The 23,966-nt window shown below is 40.6% G+C and overlaps 1 protein-coding gene across 1 annotated transcript; it reads right to left on the bottom strand.

Annotated features, from left to right (window-relative positions):
- Positions 1 to 1,548: 1,548 nt before the first annotated feature.
- EXD2 (exonuclease 3'-5' domain containing 2) lies at positions 1,549 to 22,532 on the bottom strand. The gene is made up of 9 exons (XM_063289821.1): positions 22,418 to 22,532; positions 17,271 to 17,653; positions 15,154 to 15,413; positions 13,831 to 13,957; positions 11,521 to 11,843; positions 7,414 to 7,520; positions 6,218 to 6,353; positions 4,104 to 4,460; positions 1,549 to 3,095 (listed from the first exon to the last, which is right to left on the bottom strand). The coding sequence occupies exons 2-9, from the start codon at positions 17,598 to 17,600 to the stop codon at positions 2,879 to 2,881; spliced, it is 1,857 nt and encodes a 618-aa protein (XP_063145891.1). The 5' UTR covers positions 17,601 to 17,653; positions 22,418 to 22,532; the 3' UTR covers positions 1,549 to 2,878.
- Between the last annotated feature and the right edge of the window lie 1,434 nt (positions 22,533 to 23,966).

The raw sequence follows: 23,966 nt of genomic DNA, 5'->3' as shown, positions 1-23,966 counted from the left end.
TTTTAAGCTTTATTTTTTAAAAAATTAAGACACATAAAAATATGATGAGTGAAATCTGTAGTAGCACATTAAAAAAAGCAGAATGTTTAAATTAGACCTTACAATATGTTATGAGGATGAAGAATAGCAGATTCATACCTCTTCCCACCACCATCTCCCACACTCACACGGCAAAGTAACTTTCTCCAGTAATCCCTGTGGAAGCCTCCTTAAGACAAAATCAAATATTTCACCCAGCATTTCATCAGATTGCATGTCAGTACAATTCTGGAAAGCCTCAAGACCAGAAGCGCTAAATTCATGTCAAAAAATGCTAGACCACTCACAAGGCCATTATTGTCAGGACCCTCCTGTGCGAGATGATCTGCTCCAGTCCCTTGCACCACGGCCTTCCTCCCTGGAGTTTTGACAAGCAGCTGAATACCTGCTTGCAAGAACAAAGGCATCTCCCTACAGTATTCTATCCAATTATAATTTTCAGCTGAACTTTTTTTGCCAGTATCAACACTTCAAGGCCTGGGTGTTCAAACTGTGAATAGGCATTATCATCAGATAACAGATTGAGGTTCACATGACTAAAAGCTCTTCAATTAAAAAAAAAATCCAGCAGCATACAGAAAATTAGGTATCCAACAAAGGGTTTCTATTGTAAGTTTCTTCTTGACATATTAATTTATCTGCAAGTGTCTGGGCATGAAAGGTATAATCATTAGTAACTTCCTTATTTATTCCTTATTTATTTATTACAAGTACTTTTATACCACCCAGCTAACTCAGCCTTTCAACCCTGGAGGAAACCTTGAAATATTTCCCAGGCCTCGGGGAAACCCTGCACATTCAGGCTCAAATATAGGCCAGAAGTTACAAAATTATTTGTTTCATGTGTAGGCCTGCATATATGCATTAACAGTCTTCTTAAACTAAAAATAAAGAATGAAACTTATCTCTTTAATGTGAGGAGTAGAATGACCACAAAATGATGCCCGCAACTCCCATCCCCAGTAAGGCAGCCTAGTAAGATACCATGAGAAGTCTAATAAGACCAAGAGGGATGTACAGGTAGTCCTTGTTTAGCAACCACAAATAGGACCGGCAGCTCAATCATTAAGCAAAGCAGTTGCTAAGTGAAACTGCAACTGTGCTTATGATCTTACTTCACCTTTCCTTTGCTTTACAGATCTGTGAAGATCATAAATGTGATGATTGGTTGTAAAATTGTTTTTTCATCACTGCCGTAACTGCGAACAGTCACTAAACGAGGCAGTTGCTAAATGTATAACCTGTATAGGACTACCTGTATTCCTATCCTTTAAAGAAAACATCCATCAAAGTGACTAGATGTGAGCTCTGGGAAGAAAAGGGGAAGAAGCTCAAAGGATCTTCACCCTGGCATTCTAGAAACAAGAGATTCATATGGCTCTTAGAAACTTAGAGACTCTGCCGAAATAAATTCACTAATAAATAAATGCTAGAGTTTGCGTTTATTCAGTTTCTATATTAGCCCCTTACCTTCTTCAGAGTAAACCTAGCTAATAATATTAATGAGTCTTGTTTTTTTTGCTGGATTTGTATTCTGCTGTTAAGAGCTTGACACCAATGTTATTTCTGTCCCATGCCAAGTCTGAATCCAGAGTGAATGGGATCCAGATAATCTGCTTCATCTAGGATCCTCTGAAGCTGGGAGAAAGTTGAAAGAGCAGTAGTGTCAAATAAGGCTGGATCACCACTGCTTTTTTCAAGGGTAGTACCATCAGAACCTCTCTCAAAGAAGCAATCACCACCTCTCAAATCCAAACACTCACAACTTCTTCACACACCAAAGCCCCCAAGGGGGGGCATGAATCCAACTCGTAAGTCACAGCATTGATACCACAGGGAATCTTAGCCATTTTCTCAGTTTCCAAGCTCAGTGAGTACCAGATAACATCACAAGACATACTCCCAATCATCACATGCTATCATATTGGCATCTACTTAAAATCTAAGGTGGTAAATGCCCAGCTAGATTCAACACTTCAGTAAAAACTAGTCTTTTCCTCCAAGCTGTAAAGACACCTATCAGAAGTTGCCACCAACTGTAGCACAAATTTAAGTTTCAATGTTCTTTTGAAGGGGATCAGAGAGACACAATGTAGGGATATGAATAAAATGGGAAGATACTGTATTTGAGCTCAGAAGAAAATAACCCCACTTGGAACATTCCACTGAAACATTTTGAATGTCTTATGTTCCAACAGAATAAAACTAAAACAATTCAAGTTTCCACCAGAGGAAATAAGAACTTGAAACAAGCTCTTTGCCCCCTTATCTTTATCCTTGGGCCACATAAGTAGGTGACATGACAGATAGTGACTGCCCCAAAGTTACCCAATGAGTTTTAATGGCTAAGGGTGGACTTTGGGCGATATATAAATGCTGTTAGATAAATCAATCCACTTAAAAAAAACCTGATGCTCTCCTTCCCCCTTAATGGTATCTTCAAGATAAAACAGGGGTGGCAACCTGAAACGCTCCAGATGCTTTCTATTTTCTGTCCCCATGGCTGATGATGACATGATGGGTATAGTACTGCACTTCAGAAGCAACATGTGAAAGCCTAGAGGTTGTCCACTTATGTAGCAGAGGCCCTTCCTAAGAAGATTTGGCTATGGTGGTCTTTATAAAACACATTCATTCAAATTGTAATTTAAAATAATTTTAAAAACCTTAAAACCACTTTTTAGCTTAAAATAGTTTTAACTAGTGATGCTGGTGAAATTTCCTATGCAATATAGCAGTCTGAGCAGAATCTTGTTGATCCCAACATGAAGGGGAAGGAAAATAAGAAATCTGTTATATTTTCCAGTTCCATCGCTTGTTTCTTCATCCTCAGTTGTCTTCATGAAAGTTCAATCTGGAGAGTCTCTCCATATTTCCGGATCAGCTTGTCATGATTATGATCAACAGACCACTGCTCTGGGAGATGCTTGGGCTGCATAACATCCAAGAAGTGCTGGCGCCAACGTTTTTCCAGCTCCATGAGGGAACGTAAACCCCCTTGAGCAAAACACTGGACCACTTTCAGGCCATGTGGCACATAGCTCTCGTTAAAAATCCTGAAAAAAGATGAACAAAGGAGGTATTTGGGAAAACACAGACTTGAGGGATGCCAAACTCTTACATTTTTTTCATTATCTATGTAGTGTTAATATACCACTTCAAAAAGGGCTTTATAGTCTTGAGGACATTAGTAATAGACGTTAGTCCTATTTACCAAGCAGTAAAAGGGAGAAGCATCACTAAAAAAACGCTAAGCATTTTCAAAGGCCATCATCCCATTAGGAAGGCCATGGCAAATCAATCTGATGTCAGATGAAGACGGACAGCCTCCTTTCATCTGGCACCTTTCAGACACCACAGTGGCCAGGAATCTTGGAAGTTCAGTTCCCACACATCTGGGGTATGCTTCTCCCTGTATGGTTCTTTATGTAGCTAAACAGCATGATTCACACACCAAAGGGAATTGTCAAGAAAACTGAAACCCAAATATTTAAAGAAGTAAAATAAACAAACAAACAAAAACTTCTAGGAAAGGGATTTTCCTGGAGGGAAATCCCCAAACAGCCCAATGAGAACCGAGCATGTTCAGGGATCACAGAATGCTGGGGGAGCTGGAATATCAGATGGCAGGAAAAATGGAACAGAATGTCTTCAGAAGGGGTTCAGCTACCCAGCTCATTGGCTAGAACCAGCCATGCTGCAACTTTTCTCATTGGTAGCCTATTAAAATGGAAGGGTTGGAGGGTATTCCTTTATTATTTGAAGATCTGAGAGAGAAAGGCAAGTCCATATTTGATGCCACGGGTGGAAATCACAATCCCTTTCTTAATCCTCTTCATGGTCTGAACCTAACCTTTACTTCAGATTAAGCGTCTCTCTCTTTCCTGGGAACTCCACTCATTACTGCAGGCCAAATCCCAGAACAAATTCCTCCCAAGCCAGACCCTGCTGCCTTTCCCACTAGCACTCTCCAAAGTTGGGTGATGGGGCCCAGTGAGCAGAAACCTGAAAGGAACTGCAAACAAGCAGGCAAAAATCATGTCTCTTAACCTAAGCCGCTGTACCTGGTTTCCAGTCCAGCTGCTTCCTGCACCATCTCTGGGGAAACCATGCCAGAGGCAAAGTAATCCCTGATCAGCTGCAACAGCTCTTCTTTCCGGGCAGCAGGGAGGCTGTCTGCATTCACGAGAGCTCTAGCAGCCGAGCGGACTTGTCTGCGGGTGGCATCTTCGAGCAAGCGGACGCCCTCCTCGCAACCAATAGGGGCACCAAATTCCTCAGCCAGTTGTTGCTTGAGATGATTGTCATAGTAATTAGAGAGCGCATGGCACGCAGTGCAGAGAAGGAGCACATCGTGGGAATTGTGGTCTTTCATCTGGATGGGAAAGTGTTTTCGGTACTCGTGAGGTACAATGTTCTTTCTGTGGAGGAAACAGTAGTGCTTGAGAATGGATCGCCAATACTGCCACTGAGCCTGCAGCCACCCTTGTGCCATGAGGTCCATCACGTTCTCCCTTAACCTAGAGAAGCTGCCACTGAACTCGGTAGGGCTCACTTCAGAGTAATCAGAGAGGAGTTTGCTGTTTTGTTAATTAAGGCTCTACTCATTTTCCTGTGTTTGGTCAGCATGCATGTTAGTCTTTCTAGCTCCCTTAGTTATTTTAATTATAACAAGATGGGAAGTACGTGGCTTCTTTTTTTGAATGTAATGGCAGAAGAATGTTATACTGGAGTTGCCAAATGACTCTACAATGGTCTGTTTTGTTCCTCTGCTGCTCACAGCAGACTGATTTGCATTAATTACTAAATGAAGCTTTGCAGGGCATGCATATAAACATGATTACTTTTAGGCTACTTCAAAGCAGACCATGGTTAAAAGACAGGTGGGAAAAACTAGCAAACCGCCTTGATGCCTGTACCATAGCCTCTTTCACTTCCTATTTAAGTTTTGATATTCCACTTTTACTCTTTTACAGAAACAAATTTTCTTTCCTGTCTTCTGAGGTCTTCAATTCATAACTCCTCTCAGCCACAAATACATGAGTTGACTCAGAGCAAGCTACCCTTCTCTCCATCTCAGCTTCCTGACGGCAATCTAGACTGATGCAGCTGAACCTAGGATGTTAAAAGTCCACATCATAGTAAAGGTTGTTCTGGGATGATATGAATCAGTCGAGGGTGCTGTGTAATGCCTATGACATACAAATGGTTTATTACAACCTGGGTGGCACAACATTAGTACAGGGAAGGATGTGTTTAGACAATTAACCTGAGTCAGAAGAGAGAATCTTGATGGCTGCTCTATAGCTAGGGAACACGTTTCTTTGGAGACCTACTGTTATCAGCTTGGCTTTTAAGAAATGCAGTTGAACAAAATATCTCGTAGTGTTCATTATCTTAGTGTGTTGTTATCTATAGTGTCCATTATTCTTAGACCAAGCCAAATCCCAAAATGCTTGGGAATTCCTGGAAGTTTGGCATTTAGACAAATCAGCCATCAATAGACACATAAACCATATTAATACATTAGTAAACCACATTTACACACCATTCCAAAGAGACAATAAAAATCCTAGGAAGGAAACAAAAAGACTGCAACACATCCCAATAGCCCACATTCAGTTAAGCAGGGATCAGCACCAGACAAACAATCAGGCAGAAAACAATACTCTAATAAAGAAACCACCAAAGAGGAAACTAGACCCCAACCAAAACTGGCAGGACAAGTTAGTGCATATAAACAGGGAGCAAAGCCCACCCTCACTAGCACTGATGATGTTACCTAGTTGGGTAATGAAATGTCTGCAAGCAGACAAGCAAGCTCAGAGAGCACCAAGGACTCCACATGTGTGGAGCTGGTAAACTTTGTAGACTTGCAACACACTTATCATCCTATAGCACTTTGATTACATTAACAGAAATGAAGTTCAGATATACAAGTTGATATTGTACGATCTTGGTTATCTATGGCACACTGAAAAATAATTGATATTCCAGCCACTGAAATAGTCAGGGCTGTATCTATGTATCAATCAATCAATCAATCCAGAGACATCCCTACATGTTCATTGGATTTAATGCTACTTTTATTTCTTAAAACACAACACAGTGGGATGGGAAGCCTGGGGCCCTCCAGTATTTTAATCAGCTGGATAGAACTGCCTTCTGAACAACTCACCGAATATAAGATTCTTTTTTGCCACATACAACACACAGATTTTCTTTGACTGTCAAGTAATAATCCATGGTTGATTCAGGGCGTCCAGCGGGCTCAAACTGTAACCTCACAGTAAACGGCTCCATGCTTACCAATTCTGAAATAACAAAAAGAGAGAGAGAGAATATTAATGCCTGTTCTCTGACGCTCTCAGCGACTGTGGCCCTCCAGATGTTGCTGATCTGCAATGCTCAAAGTCCCTTCCCACCAGCCTGCAGGCTAGGGCACTGAGAGTTCTAGTTCAGCAACATCTGGGGGGCCAAAAACTCCCCACTCCTGCTCTAAATAATGGATAAATAATTAATACATATAATTGAACTTCAGCATAAGAGGCTTTGGGGTATAAAATGAGTTTTGCTAATTTTCCATGGTAACAAATTCCACACTTGTAGCCCTCTCTCTTTTGTCCACCTTAGGTCTATGAATGATTCAGCTGCCCATGTTTCTCTTCTCTTTTTTCAAACTGACTGAGATAATTAATCCCATTTTAGTCAATGAAAGGAAAAAGGTAAAAGGGCACCTGCATCCTGTGGCCAGAAGGCAGTTATTAACACTAGAAAGAACCTCAGCCTGGGTGAAACAGATGGAATCAACATCCTGATTCCATCAAAAGGGTATACCCAAACGTGCTCCTAATATAAAAGCTACATTTGGTTTAAATTTTTTTAAATCTAAAAAAAGTATCAGTGTTAATCTCCAGTTTTGTTGTCTTTCAAAAAAAAATCAGCCAGGCAAGGAGTCTATGTGCTTTGCCCTTGGGGTGGGGGAATGGAGATGAGCCAACATTTCTGTGTTCCAGAAAGCTTGGCATGAGTTAATATTTGCAATGCCCACCATGAACTCACATTCATAGTCTGCTTTTCTATCTCAAGACTTACTTTAAGCTGCAAACCATGTAACTAAACACCTGGCCTAATTTCTGGACTTCTCTGCTCATTTTCTCATCCTCTGATTTTTGTATCACGCTTCATGAATAGTCCTGAAGCCCTTGAAAGCCAGCATACTTTAATGTCATTTAGTTGGCCCTAATAAAGGGATTATCCAACTATGGAGTTTGGACTGCAATGTGGCTCTTTAGGACACCTTGACAACAAGAGCAAAAAGCTTTCCAAGCTTGTGTTCAGGCCTCTTGACTCTAAGAGAACAGACTCACAAACCTCCAATGCCTTTGTCAAGGTACCACTGGGCTTTCTTGCGATCGCACGTACATAAAGGCTGTCCATCTGGAGCATGCAAGAAGCAATTGTCATACAAGGGAGATTTCCTGTGAAAACAAAAGAATGCCACAATCGCTCTAAGACAAGAATCTGGGACCTCTAGTGCCCATAATAAATCCTTCCTTTTACTGAATACAACTCTTAAAATGTTAAACACTGCCTCCTCAATTTTCTTCCCTTGAATTTACCATTGATTTTAACTGACCCTACTCCTAAGTAAAGCTTTAAACCTATGCACATTTTATAGGGAGTAAATCCCACAGAATTTTTAAATGCAGGTATATAATTCAACTTCAGCAAAGGATCGTTACCTTGTTGTGGTGCTGGAGCTTGAGCACCTCAGTGATGCCATGAGCTAAACCGTGAAGGGCCACCCAAGACGGGAAGGTCATGACAGAGAGGTCAGACTAAATGCAATCCCTGGGGAAGGTAATGGCAACCCACCCCAGTTTTCTTGCCGTGAAAACTAAATGGATCAGTACAACCAGAGATATGTCGGTATACCATCGGAAGATGAGACCCCCAGGTCGGAAGATAGTCAAAACGCTACTGGGGAGGAACAGAGGAGGAGTTCAACTAGCCCCAGACGTGATGACGCAGCTAGCTCAAAGCCGAAAGGACAGCTAGCGGCCGACGGTGCTGGTGGTGAACGGCGAATCCGATGTTCTAAGGATCAACACGCCATTGGAACCTGGAATGTAAGATCTATGAGCCAGGGCAAATTGGATGTGGTTATTGGTGAGATGTCAAGATTAAAGATAGACATTCTGGGCATCGGTGAACTGAAATGGACTGGAATGGACCACTTCACATCAAATGACCACCAGATCTATTACTGTGGACAAGAGGACCACAGAAGAAATGGAGTAGCCTTCATAATTAATAGTAAAGTGGCTAAAGCAGTGCTTGGATACAACCCAAAAAACAATAGAATGATCTCAATTCGAATTCAGGGCAAGCCATCTAACATCACAGTGATCCAAATATACACCCCAAGTACAGATGCTGAAGAAGCTAAAGTAGAACAGTTCTCTGAGGATCTGCAGCACTTCCTGGACAACATGCCTAAAAGAGATGTTATTTTCATCACAGGAGACTGAAATGCTAAGGTGGGCAGTCAAATGACACCTGGAATTACAGGTAAGCATGGCCTGGGAGAACAAAACGAAGCAGGACATAGGCTGATAGAATTTTGCCAAGACAACTCACTCTGCATAACAAACACTCTCTTCCAACAACCTAAGAGACAGCTTTATACATGGACTTCACCAGATGGACAACACCGAAATCAGACTGACTACATCCTTTGCAGCCAAATGTGGCGGACATCTATACAGTCAGCCAGAACAAGACCCAGAGCTGACTTCACGAACTTCTTATTGCACAATTTAGGATCAGACTAAAGAGATTAGGGAAGACCCACAGATCAGCTAGATAGGAGCTCACTAATATTCCTAAGGAATATGCAGTGGAGGTGAAGAATAGATTTAAGGGACTGGACTTAGTAGATAGGGTCCCGGAAGAAATAGGGACAGAAGTTCGCAACATTGTTCAGGAGGCAGCAACAAAATACATCCCAAAGAAAGAGAAAACCAAGAAGGCAAAATGGCTGTCTGCTGAGACACTAGAAGTAGCCCAAGAAAGAAGGAAAGCAAAAGGCAACAGTGATAGGGGGAGATATGCCCAATTAAATGCAAAATTCCAGAGGTTAGCCAGAAGAGATAAGGAATTATTTTTAAACAAGCAATGCGCGGAAGTGGAAGAAGACAATAGAATAGGAAGGACAAGAGACCTCTTCCAGAAAATTAGAAACATCGGAGGTAAATTCCAGGCAAAAATGGGTATGATCAAAAACAAAGATGGCAAGGACCTAACAGAAGAAGAAGAGATCAAGAAAAGGTGGCAAGAATATACGGAAGACCTGTATAGGAAGAATAACAATATCGGGGATAGCTTTGATGGTGTGGTCAGTGAGCTAGAGCCAGACATCCTGAAGAGTGAGGTTGAATGGGCCTTAAGAAGCATTGCTAACAACAAGGCAGCAGGAGACGATGGCATCCCAGCTGAACTGTTCAAAATCTTGCAAGATGATGCTGTCAAGGTAATGCATGCTATATGCCAGCGAATTTGGAAAACACAAGAATGGCCATCAGATTGGAAAAAAATCAACTTATATCCCCATACCAAAAAAGGGGAACACTAAAGAATGTTCAAACTATCGAACAGTGGCACTCATTTCACATGCCAGTAAGGTAATGCTCAAGATCCTGCAAGGTAGACTTCAGCAATTCATGGAGCGAGAATTGCCAGATGTATAAGCTGGGTTTAGAAAAGGCAGAGGAACTAGGGACCAAATTGCCAATATCCGCTGGATAATGGAAAAAGCCAGGGAGTTTCAGAAAAACATCTATTTCTGTTTTATTGACTATTCTAAAGCCTTTGACTGTGTGGACCATAACAAATTGTGGCAAGTTCTTAGTGGTATGGGGATACCAAGTCATCTTGTATGCCTCCTGAAGAATCTGTATAACGACCAAGTAGCAACAGTAAGAACATACCATGGAACAACGGACTGGTTTAAGATTGAGAAAGGAGTACGGCAGGGTTGTATACTCTCATCCTACCTATTCAACTTGTACACAGAACACATCATGCGACATGCTGGGCTTGAGGAATCCAAGGCTGGAGTTAAAATCGCTGGAAGAAACATTAACAATCTCAGATATGCAGATGATACCACTTTGATGGCTGAAAGTGAAGAGGAACTGAGGAGCCTTATGATGAAGGTGAAAGAAGAAAGTGCAAAAGCTGGCTTGCAGCTAAACCTCAAAAAAAAACAAGATTATGGCAACCAGCTTGAGTGACAACTGGCAAATAGAGGGAGAAAATGTAGAAGCAGTGAAAGACTTTGTATTTCTAGGTGCGAAGATTACTGCAGATGCTGACTGCAGTCAGGAAATCAGAAGACGCTTAATCCTTGGGAGAAGAGCAATGACAAATCTCGATAAAATAGTTAAGAGCAGAGATATCCCACTGACAACAAAGGTCTGCATAGTTAAAGCAATGGTGTTCCCTGTAGTAACATATGGCTGTGAGAGCTGGACCATAAGGAAGGCTGAGAGAAGGAAGATAGATGCTTTTGAACTGTGGTGTTGGAGGGAAATTCTGAGAGTGCCTTGGACTGCAGGAAGATCAAACCAGTCCATACTCCAGGAAATAAAGCCAGACTGCTCACTTGAGGGAATGATATTAAAGGCAAAACTGAAATACTTTGGCCACATAATGAGAAGACAGGACACCCTGGAGAAGATGCTGATGCTAGGGAGAGTGGAAGGCAAAAGGAGGAGGGGCCAACCAAGGGCAAGATGGATAGATGATATTCTAGAGGTGATGGATTCGTCCCTGGGGGAGCTGGGGGTGTTGACAACTGACAGGAAGGTCTGGCGTGGGCTGGTCCATGAAGTCACGAAGAGTTGGAAGCGACTAAATGAATAAACAACAATATAATCCAATGAGAGAGAACCACTGTAGTGTAATGGTTAAGGTGATGGACTAGGAGCAGAGAGACCCAGGTTGTAGTGCTTGAACATGGAAGGCAGCTGGGTGACTTTGGGCCAGTCACTCTCTCTCAGCCCTCGTCTGGGAAGAAAAACAAAAATCTATCAACTCGCGCTGAACTAATGCAGTAGATTAGATGAACATTCGACCCTTGACAGAGTCTGAGCAACAGGGGCAAACGTCTGCCTGATCATCTAGAGCAAGGAAACTCATCATAGTCAGTACCACATCCACGGTCAAGGAACCCCTGTCATGATCCCCTGGTGTCCCACAAGGCAGAAAGCAATCTCTGTACTCATTCAGTGCTTTGGCCAAGAAGAGGACAAAAGTCTCTCAAGCACTATGTATGTAACCTTCCAAACTTAAGCATGCATTTTCAATGGGGATCTTCACAAAGGACCTACGGCCAGCAATTAAAGCTATGCTGAAAAAGAAAAAAATCTTCTTGGACATTTTGATGAAAAATTATACAAAGGTATGAACATTTACCTGGCAGAATATCCTACTCCCAGGGGCTTCCGTTTGTGCTTCCAAGGATCTTTCACTTGCTGGTTGATGGGGGAGGATCCATGAGATGGAAGTTTCTGATACTGAGGGGTTTGCTCCACATTTCCTGTGTTTTCATCATCCCCAAAGCTGTTGTTGTTTTTTCCCTTGAAGGGTACATCCACCAAGCCCTGACACTTCTTCAGGACCTTTTCCCAAGCAGGAAGAACATGTCCACCATCTGATGCCCAAGGGAGGCAGGGAAATTTCAACAGGTGGAGGAACAAAGCTACTGACACCTGTGCATCTCGGGCAGCATAATCAATCTGAGGAGGAAAACCAAGAGGCATGCCTTAAATTATTCATCAGCATCTCTAATATTCAAGAATACCCAAGATGAATTCTCTGTAACAGCAAACAGAATGAATAATCAAAGTGAATATTTGTAGCTCAGGGTTGAACTGTGGAATCCTTGGTGCTCTCTGAGCCTTGTTGTTTTCTTGCAGATGTTTCATTGCCAAACTAGGCAACATCTTCAGTGTGAACAATTCAGATGAGCACTTACACCCTGCAGCAACCCAGAACACCAGAAAAAGGAAACAGATCATCTGTACAGCATCTTCCAGCAAAATGGATACCCGCTCAACTTTATCAAAAAGTGCCTCACCACCCAACCCACTACAACCCAACCAACAGAAGCTATGAAAAGGATAACACTGCCATACAGCAGAAACATCTCAGAAACTACCAACGGACTGTTACAATCGCATGGTATCACCGTAGCACATAAACCAACTAAAACTCTTCAAAACATATTAAGTAACCCAAAAAACCCAATATCCCAAGAAGAAAAAAACAGGAGTTATTTACAACACACAGTGCAAAGACTGTAACAGCCACTACGTAGGACAGACAGGCAGAAAACTAGCAGAGCGCATCCACGAACACCAACTAGCAGTCAGAAGACACAAGACACAATGAGAACTCCTTAATCTCACAACACATGAACAAACTCAACTGGGAATAGTTTCAACTGGGAAACTCTGAGCATCCTAAACCAAGCCAAATCCAAAAACGCCAGAGAATTCCTGGAAGCTTGGCACTCAGACAAAGCAGCCATCAACAGACACATAGAGATAAACAACATTTACATACCATTCAAAAGAGACAATAGAAAAGCCAAAAGACCAGTACACCTCCTCCCAGCAATCAACACCCAGATATGCAAAAATCAACACTAGGATTAACACCAAATGAACAATCAAACAGCACAATATACCCTAATCAAGGAACTATTAACTCAGTCAATCAACCAAGCAGCAAACAACAGCCCAATCAGAGAACTCCCAAGGAGAGAACAACACCCCCACCAACACAAGCAGGGCAAGCCACTATATATAAACAGAGAGTAAGGCCCTCTCTCTGTTCGCACTGAAGATGTTGCCTAGTCTGGCAGTGAAATGTCTGCAAGAAAACAACAAGGCTCAGAGAGCACCAAGGACTCCACAGAATGAATAATAATTGGTAAAGAACTCTTTCTCATGCTGCTAACAATGGCACGAAGTTGCCTCACTAACCACTTTGTAGGTCAAATCTTCATAATGTCACCTTCATCTCATCCCCAGACTACTGGAAAGGCAACAATGGACATCTGAATTTAGCTGTTCCAGTTTAGAAGTAGTATTCTCCCCTTTTCCTGGCATAAGACTTGCCACAAAATTATCTAGATTGTCTGCTTTTCCAGGTAGAACCACACACACACGCCTGTCCACAGATTAGTGAGTTTAGGGATCAGGTTCTGGCAGCTGATCTAGCTATCTATCAAAACCTGTCTCCTTCCTAAGGGGGAGGGATGTGGTTGTTTTTCTCACCAGTATATCAGGGAATCCACCAATCAATTTTGTGTTTTTCCCCCCAAAATCAAGGGAGAATGGGAGTGGGAACCCAGTGGGAGTGGCAATTAAGGATGCGAATGGAAGTGGGAGAACAAGAGGCTTCCACTTCCACCTTTAAAACCCTGAAATAAACCAAAAGCAGCTGATTCAGCTCCACCTCTTTCAGTAAAGTCACCATGTCACTGGATTAATTCTTGGGCCACCCAGTCCTAAAACAGGGAAGGACTATTACACTTTTAACCAAGGATTTAAAGTCATTTCCTGTATTCAAAGGTTCCCCATTTTGAAAACCTGTTTTGCTTCTGCTCCTTCCATTGGGGGAAATGAGGGGTCTGACACTCAAAGTGAATGACCAAATAACAACTGCGAGTTGCCTTCCTTGAAAGCTGCTACTACAAAGGCTATAAAGAAACCAAACCTGTTCTTGAGTTAACTGCTCTGCTTCCCAATTGCTGCAGCACAAGTGTAGAGATTTGTCAAGCGAATATTGGAGAAGCCTCTCCGCAAGAGATTTCAGGCTGAGCCCATTTGTGGGGAAGGTCTTACTTCAGGGTTGTACATGGAAGAAAAAAGAATGCCCTTTATCCCATCAAACAAACACTTTGGAACAAAATCATGAATATTCGTGTGTATGTATATATTAATTTGGGGATCTGATATTTAGATTACCAGCAGCCTTATCTCTCTTTGAGTTCTTTTCACAACTGCAGCCATTTGGCTAACAATGGGAAAAAACTTTATGTTTGTACAGCATGCTTAACAGGGACACAACTGGGATTAAGTGGGTGTTTTAAGGTGGGCATTTGGGGGACAGGTGTTGCTGGAAATGGGTGGCAGCAGAGAAAGGTAACCAGAATGAGTGAGAGCTGTAAGTTTGTGTGAATTTCTGGTTTCCAGCACAGCTGCTTCTTTCCCTTTCCTGATCAGTGTGGAAGGGGCTGGTGACATAATGAAGACTTGCCAATATTCTCCTGGAAATAAGGGCCCTTGTGACACCAAGCACTCCTGCAGAAAATCAGCAGGGACGCTATATTCCCAAAATGAAGATTTTTGACCATATAAGTATAATTGTGTGCTGCACAATTGTGTAGCAGCAGATAGATGTGATTGGGTGAATAGCTGACTAGGTAAAACATGGTGTGTGAACAGGACCTACATCTATCTTAAAATTTAAAATGAAGTACAATGAACAATAAGAATGAAACATTGCCAGCACCCCATACCTACTGCATTTAGTGTTCTTCTAGAGAATAAAAAGCCCTAAAATTATGTTAAATTATAACCTTCTCAGATAACAAAATGTTAGGAACATTCAGAAACACAATTATGGTGAAACCTCAATTTAACAGATTTTGGGTGCAATGAACAAAATTTTCATCTGGACATCCTACCCTAATAAGAGACATATCCACTGTGTCTGTGGATGAGGCACTTTTAAAGTACCAAGCAAAAAACTGGATTGTATTTCTCTTATTCAGTTATTTACATAATTTGTATAATGATATTGCTATGCAGATTACATAATTTGCATCAAATTATGTTATTTAAGCAAATAATGCCAAAAGACACAAATGATATAATTTGTTACGTTTGCATAACAATGTCAATATGCCTGAACGATGTACTTTGCAATGGTCATTCAGGAACAACAGCCAACACCTCCATCACAAATGATCTGTTAAATCAAGGTTTCATAGTACCTGCCCTCCCAAAGAAACAGCTCTTTCACAAAGATACATACCTATGTCTTAGGGCAAGATACCGGAGGTCCACATTCCCTTTGACTGCTACACTGTAGTCATGAAATAGCTTACTGGCATCTTCCCAACATCCTACCCCAACTTTTAGGATTTTGCCATCTGCCAGAACTTCCAGCAAAGTCTTTGGAAGAACTTGTCCCCCACTGGTCAGCTGGGGCAAACGAAGAAGAAGGCAAAGTCCATTACAAGCAGCCAACTGTAAGAGAGAAACAGGCTTGGCCTTCTTTCCTTCCACTGACACCTAGAATTCAGAAGAAAAGACTGATGGCAAGAAAAACATCTAGGCAACTATATCAAATCCACAGAGAACACTATGCATTTTCAGTAATACCAAGTATTCAACCTGGTCCTGACCCTAAATCTGTTAGCTATTCCACTCTGTGATCCAGAAACCTTTCTGCTGATTGTAGAATGTATGTACTGTAATTAGTTATTCATCTTAAACTATCTCAGAAGCACTCTCATCTCCAGACCATGATACCATATATAAGCCAAGAATATCAGGTCTACGTATGTCAGGTCAAGATCTAACAGTGACAAAAGCTTGTGTTGAAAGTCTTGGCTGGTGACAGTAATTCTATTATTCTGGCTGGAATAACAACTTGGGCACAGAATAAGCTTGATTGGTTAGTTACACATATTTACCTAATAGATGGTGAGTTTTTTCTGCCAAAATAGCAAGTGAGGGAGGAGCAATCTTACATTGACCAGCAATAGAAAATTCATTAGAAAAGCAGCAAGTAGATGGAAGTATAAATGTGGATGTCTGTAAAATTTAGCCATGGCCAGTGACTTGGGAGGAGCTGACCACTTGGTGCCTTTAACCCTTTGTGAAGCCTATTCAGAGCTTTCTTTTCTGTCTTTCTTTCCATCTCCAGTTATCTCTTCCCTTTGCTTCATCTCCATCCAGCTGGTACCCCATTAGTATATTATACAGGGGCTCAACTAATTTTGTAAAAGAGGAAAGTTACAATTAGTTAATTTGAATTCATTAATTCAATTTTTATTTATCTGTTTATCCTCTACTTTGCTTAAGGGTGTATCTTTGGGCAGGTGTGTGTGTGTGTGTGTGTGTGTCACACCATCATGTAACCTTCAGAATGGCCTGAAATGTAAATCCTGTTACTGAAACTAAATCTGGTTCTGAGCAGCTATGTAAGTAGCATATGTAAGCCTTTTGATTTCTCTGGGGAAAAGATACAGAACCAGCATATTAAAAAATAAATCAGTAGGACAAGACCAAAAGTAAAATGTAAAATCTGCTCAAATAGGCTATGTTATCTGCATGCCATACTCCCTAAAGCCTATAGCATTAGTATTTTTCTGTAAACATTTAGGTCCTTCTGGAAATCCCATAGCTCCAGCAACCCCTCCCATATCATACTCTTGAGCGAGGATGGTACAATTTTGTCTACAAAAGGATCCACACCTCAGGGAAGGAGTTAATTACTAGAAAATGAAATGAGTAAATCAGCCAGTTTGGTCTAGTGGTTAAGGCACCAGGCTAGAAACCAGGAGACAGTGAGTTCTAGTCCCACCTTAGGCATGAAAGCCGGCTGGGTGACCTTGGGCCAGTCACTCTCTCTCAGCCCAACCCATCTCACAGGGTTGTTGCTGTGGGGAAAAGAGGAGGAGGGAGTATTAGGTATGTTCACTGTCTTGAGTTATTTATAAAAATAATAAAGGAACGTGGGATAAAAAAAAATTAAAAAAACAGGGTGGTATAAATTCACATTTGGACAATACTGTTCCATGTAGAATTTTTATAAAGTACCTAAACTGCCAAATGAACAGACATCAATCCAGAATTGATATGAGGGTTAAAAGAGCACTTATTTATTAGTACTGCCTGTGAAAAGATGTTGATCATTATGACATGGAAAGAGTTCCCAAACCAAGGATGGGCTTCAGCAGAAATATTTGATGCTGATAAGGGAACTCTTCATAAGATCAAGCAAACCATGTTACCACAGAGTCACCTAACTTGCCATGGGAATACACAGTACAAAAGCCAGCCCTCAGTCTTAGCTTATAAAGCCTGTGTAAAGAAATAATAGAGAGATTATGAGACAGACTTTTCAATAGGCTCTCGACTTACCCACTCACAGTCAATTCCAAGGACTGGGCAACATTCCAACTCTTTCTTTAATAAGGGTTCCACTTCATTCCACTTCTCTACCTCAGAAATGATTATTACTTTTGCCTCAAGAATCTCCTCCAGCCAAGAAATTGTGGGAGAAGATAAAAATGAAGGAAAAATGTCTTTTGAGATATCTTCCCTTTCCCATTCCTTAACAGCTCCTCCTTGGTTAAGTGTAATGCAAGTTTTACGTTTCCAACGCTGTATGACCTTCCAGAAGGCTAGACCTCCTGCTGCAATGCCAAACAGGGTAGCCACAGTAACAGTGACTGCTGTTGCTCTGGGCATTTTTTCATCTTCCTTTCCACTTCATCTTTGCAAAAACGGCAATACGCAGTGATCTAGTAACATGAAATAACATTGATAAAAAATAAAGCAAAATTATGGTGGAGAATCAGTAAGCTTGCAAAACTCACCTGAAATTAGTCCTCCCAAATTCTTTGGCTAGGTTCCATATTATGCTAAACTATGTTTTATTCAATAAACTAAGCCAAAACTAAACAAGCCACATAACAAGTCATCATAATGTGTGGTTCAAACATTGGGATATTTCTGAATAAATATGTGAAAAATTAAGTTATAAATTGATCTCCTTCAGACAGGCTTCAAATGCCCCACAGAGTTTGGAGAAATGCACGTTCAGGTCATGACCAAGAGGTAAATTAATAGATGTGTCTTACAGTGTTGGTGAAGGAGGTGATCAGAGGGAAGCAACCTAGGCCCTAATTATCAGCGCTGCTCAGGATCTAATGTGAAATACTTTTTGACTGGAAAAAGTGGCAACAATGTTATTAAATGTAATTTATATGCAGATGGAAAATTGCCAAGGTAGTCCCCAACAGAGTCCCCATTTAACTTCAACAGAGGATCTTTTTTTCAAAAATGGTTAAGAAGGAATCTGAAACAGAAAGTCGCTTCCCTCCAGAATGCATGGAGGTTATTTGAAAATGTATGCTGCATACTGCAGGTTCATTAAGCTCCAATCATAGTTAATATGCAATGTCAAAGAAGCTCACAGAGGAAAGGTTTCCTTCAGAAAATGAACATCTTGCTTAAATGAGAACAAAAAGGAATTCAAACATTCAGCAGAAAACTACAAGGAGATAAGGGACGCAAAAAAGGAGTTTAAGGAACACAATACTAATACGATTAAGAAAATATCTTCAAAAGCAGGAAATCTAGTAACAAAGAAATTGATTCATTGAATCAAAAGTTAGTATTGATCAGATATAATACCAGGCATGACAGTAAATCTTCGGTCTCCATATACTTATTCCCATATTCAGGACTTTAATTTGATCTGCGCTTTACAACCGCATAATTTAGCAACAGAAATTCTGATCCCAATTGCCGTAGTAACCCGAGAACTATCTGTAACCACCTTCTCAACAACCTTCCCTAAAAGGGGGAGGTTGGGGATCGGACACAAATTGTCCAAAACTGTTGGATCTAGTGATTGCTTCTTGAGGAGGGGACAGACCTCTGCTTCTTTCAGAGCTGACAAAACCACCCTGTCCCTCAACAAAACAGTCACTGCCTCAGGGATCCAACTACTATAATCTCCTTGGGAGGCCTTGACCAACCAGGAGGGACCTAGACCTATGGACTAGCACACAGTGGAAGCTCACAGAAACAACACAGCTAGATTAGTTGCTTTATTACAGACAAAAAAGAAACCATATAGTAGACAAGGTTCTACTTTCTGCAGAACACAGCAGTCAAAGCCAATACAGAGAGGTCTATGCTCCAAGATTTAAATCTGATGCTTTTTCTTCCCACCTTTCTAAGTCAAAGGATATTTGGTTGTTCTTTTCAAAGCTGTGGAAGCAGATGAGATTGTTTATGTAACAGTCCTCTCTAGCCTGAAAGGGAGGACTGTTTCTGTCTCATCAGATCTAGTCCTTATAATACTAAAGTAGATAGATTATAAAGATGAATGAGCTCTTTGCATTTCAGAAATTATAGGGTATATAATCAGTGTGTGATTAACATTTTCAGGCAGAGAATATGATTTAATGATTTAAAAAAATAACTAGTATTCACCAAGAATACATAAATGTGAAATTTTTAATCTTAAACAATGTTATATAACTTGTCTTTATATAACCTCCTCAGCCCCAGGGAAGAGGAAAGAGGCCAATGTAGTCCCCATTTTTAAGAGAGAATCCTCCTGGGATTCAGAAAATTACATCTGGTTAATGTCAGTTCTAGGGACGCGGTGGCGCTGCAGTTTAAACCGCTGAGCTGCTGAGCTTGCCGATCAGAAGGTCAGCGGTTCGAATCAGCATGATGGGGTGAGCTCCCATTGCTAGTCCCAGCTCCTGCCAACCTAGCAGTTCGAAAACATGCAAATGTGAGTAGATTAATAGGTATGGCTTTGGTGGGCAGGTAACGGCGTTCCGTTTAGTCATGCCGGCCACATGACCACGGAAGTGTCTACGGACAAATGCCGGCTCTTTGGCTTTGAAACAGAGATGAGCCGCCTCCTAGAGTCGGACACAACTGGACTTAATGTCAAGGGAAACCTTTACCTTTACCTAATGTCAGTTCTGAACAAATTGGTAGAAAGTATGATTAATACAACATTCATTTAATAACTTGATTAATACATCGAGTGCTTAGATGTCAGCCCTTTGAGGTAGGTCAGGTCAGGAAACCAACTCCAAAAGAATGACTAGAACTGTATTTTATTGATATAGGCTGTAGTAACAGAATCTTGAAAGCCTAACTGTATTTTCCCTTCCTTCACTCTTATACCCCACACTTTAAGGCAGAGCCAGTCTGGGTTTCTTTCTAATATTTTATTTCCCAGGCTTAACACATGTTTTTGTAACAGTCATCACATAGTTTCTCCAAGCTCATCTCTGTGGCTCTCCACACCAGAACAAGTTTTGCTGAAGAGGAGTCAATATGGAAAGTTTCCAAGTATAAGCCTAAATTTCATACTTTCCAAAAGTGTCAATATACAAAAATGGTAAGACTAATCCATTAACTATCAACAAGCAACAATAGTCTTATCAGTCCATGGGAGAAAAATTAATATCCATATAAAATCCTAATTATAAAATACCAGAAGGTGTGCAAACTTTCAAGTTCTTCAGTACTGTTCTGATTTATGAAGAACAAGAAGTATGGAAGAAAGAAGAAATTCACAAAATTAGGCTGGGTATTTCAGCTATGAGGTCTGTCATCTCAACTCCAATCTGTCTGGACTTTCAGAAGGTTTTTGATAAAACTCATCAGAGATCTTTAAGCAAATTTAGAAGTTATGAAATAAAAGGTTCTCTTTTTAATTGTTTGTTGAAAAAAATACTGAAGACAAAGAACAAAAATAAATCAACAGTCCTCACACTGGAGGGAAACAAGAAGTTATGTTTCCAAGTATTTTTATGGACATCAGTGCTTTTAATTTTTTTTCTATACATGATTTTGAATTAGGAGCAGGATGGCCAAGCTTACTCATAATGCTGAATGAAGGATCTCTCCAAATTAGAGGAATGGACATTAAAACTGAACATGCAATTCAATATAAGATGTGAAATATTACAAACTGGGGCAAAACTCTGAAGAGGAACACTCTTATTAAGGGATAGAATAGGCAGTAATATTTTGTTGCTGGACACATTTCCTGTTTCAGTGCATTTACTCAACTGTACTAACATATAAACAGAATAACTTATTAAAATTTATAGTGGTACAACTATACTAAAATATACAGACCGTTCCCTAAAATATTACTTTTCTTCATACCAGGAAAGTGGTATATTATTTATAACAGAAGTAATATTCAAGCTTTCAGCCACATCTAACTTATCTTTTCAAAACTCTATAAAGAAAACATTAAATAGAAAACTGGCATACCGAAAGCAACCCCAGCTTCTGCCATTATATTTACAGCATTGCCTTTGGGTCCATGCTGGTAAGAACTGTGGGAACTACAAGCCCAGCATAAATAGAGGCTGACATAGGATTTGATGCAATTTTGACACATAGTCAGAGGTGCCACTGAAATAAGAGAACCTTGTTTTAACTTCCTGTCTTGGGATGAAACATGCAACAAAATTTTGTATGCGGTGTGTGAGCGTTGTCAGTGCCTGAATAAGAGACTACCAACACTTTTACATATGCCTTCTTTGGGTCTCACAGGAAAGGCAAGGGTAATAAACACACTTTGCAAATATTTTTTCAGTCCTGTTTGTGTGCAGCTTCAATGAGCAAAAAGTGAATACAGCTTCTACCCCCCCCCCCATAATTGAATGCAGCAGACTACAACAATTAGGACATACCTTCCTTATATTTGTAAATTCTTATTTATTCTGAGAAATTTGCTCCACATTTGGTCAATATGTTTCACCATTAAGATTTCTTGATCTTCAGCAATGTTATTGAACCACGAGATGAACCATTTAAGTGTCAAACATTTAAAACGTACAGCTAAAACAAAGCACAGTAATTTTTACAACTACTTTTCAGCTTTAATATATAGGTTATTTGAAGTCTTAGAGTCTATACAAAAGGGAGAATTTTCTTTTTAAGTGTTCAGTACTTACAATACTCTCCCTTACAAGCATAGCCAAATACTGCAGATTGACAGTAACAATGAAGATTTTCATTCCAGCTACTAACTTCACCCTGAGAGCAACTACAGTCCTCCAAAATACGGGACGACTTCCATTATCCCAGCTAGCATTGTTGAGGAGTGAGCCGCAGTAGGGAGGCAAAGGAAGGAGGAGTGGTAGTAATAACATCTTTGGATGACAAAATGTTCCTGTTTTCATCAACAGGGAAAAACCGCGAGAGATTCCACAAAGAGCAGCTTCTCCATCTTGTAAACTTCATTAGGCTAAAGTCCATTATGAATCTGGAAGCTTTATATTATTATTACACCCTTAGAAATAGGCTCCAAGCAGAAAGCAATGAGATTCAATAATCGCTAAAAAATACTGTATTGTAATCAGAATCCCGGGGGAGGGGAGACTACACATACCTAAAGAGAAAGAAACCATACATTCAGAATATCTTGCCTACACTCCTCAAACTAAGAACAATTCCCATCCTCCTCTGACGGTGCCTTTATCAATAAAAGGCGCTCACGTGCACGTTACCTGATTCAGCTGCAAAGGCAAGCATTCTTCGTTAGCACAGCAAGACTTCCGGGCTCCTTTTCAGAGCGGAACGTACAAGTGTTTTGTCATAGAAGAGCTTCAGGGCGCTGCCATGTTGTACGACAGTTGCATCTTAGTTCGATTTGTTCGGGCTTCTGTTTTCTGAAACTCTGGCCTCTAACGTTGATTAAAATAATCACGCCTACTACACTAAACGCTTTAAAAAACAATAGCCTTTACTGTATGGCATGTACCTTTTGGATTTCTTGTGAGGTATTCAAATTCTTTGACAAAGGTCTTGAACTATTAATTGAAGCAATTAATTAAACTACACATTAGCATCCCCCTAATTTGCCAGAGACTTAGGAATTTGGTGCTGAAAGGGAAGCTCCTCTTAGTGTCGTCTGATTCTATATATATTTACTCGGAAGTAAGTAACTCTGAGCTTAAACTAAAGCAGGGTTTCTCAACCTTGGCAACCTGAAGTTGTGTGCATTTCAACTACCAGAATGCCCCATGACTGGCTAGGGAATTCTGGGAGTTGAAGTCCATGCATCTTCAAGTTGCCAAGGTTGAGAAATACTGAACTAAATATTGCAGGATTGTTTATGCTGTTGGTGGGAGCTGAAGATTCCACTGCCTCTGAGAGCAACTTGCTTTAGCTTGACCAGAAAATTATGGGGCAAGTTATTAAATTTATTTCACATCTTCTTGAATATGGATCTAATGCCTGGACCCATTATCTGACTGTATACGTTGATGACTTCATTATCAGATGCCTTCCCCTCACCATCTGGTCCCATTCAAATATGTTTGACTACCACTTCCATCATTCCCAATCAGCATGGCAAGAGCATGCTCTTCTGTAGGTTATCGGATTGGATAACTTCTAAAGCTTTTACACTTTGAGGATGCACTACTGTACTCGGGCAAGAAGTGTTCAGCTAGCTTTACCCCCTGTTGTCCCAGAAAATCATTGATATACAGACTATCAAAATGTCTCTTCACCACTTGGTTTTGCTTACTCTGAAAAGGGGAGAGTGCCTTCTGGTTATGTGCAGTATGTGGCAATTGGGCAAATTATCTGTTAAGAGCTAAAATTAGGAGTCTTGTACCACCTTAAGGAATAATAACAAATTTATCTCAAAAGCAATCGCAGATAAGAGTCCATTTATGAAATGCACGAAGCACTGCCCACATTCAATTGCTATTGGAGGTGGAGGAGGGAGAAAATTAGCAAAAAAAAAGTCTACAGCAGTCCACTGTGATTGTGTGTGTGTGTGAGAGAGAGAGGGAGAGAGAGAGAGACCCTTCACAATATTAATAGCAATCCTGGTTTTGCCCAGGGGGTATAAACCAACATGAAAGTTGCTGTGATCACAGCGGAAGGCAAGCACTGTTGAATGGAAAAACCTTTATTCTTCACAGTATAATTATTGCAAACATAGTCAGTAAATGATAATTCCTTTTAGCAACTTACCATGCCACCTGGGTAACAGTTTATTCAAGTGTAAATGTTGAATTAAAAATAAATGAAAACAACTGAGGC

Source organism: Candoia aspera, chromosome 1 (assembly GCF_035149785.1).
Source record: "Candoia aspera isolate rCanAsp1 chromosome 1, rCanAsp1.hap2, whole genome shotgun sequence".
Classification (NCBI taxonomy): Eukaryota; Metazoa; Chordata; class Lepidosauria; order Squamata; family Boidae; genus Candoia; species Candoia aspera.
The sequence above is the reverse complement of the archived record's forward strand: the minus strand, read 5'-3'. Positions and strand labels throughout refer to the sequence as shown.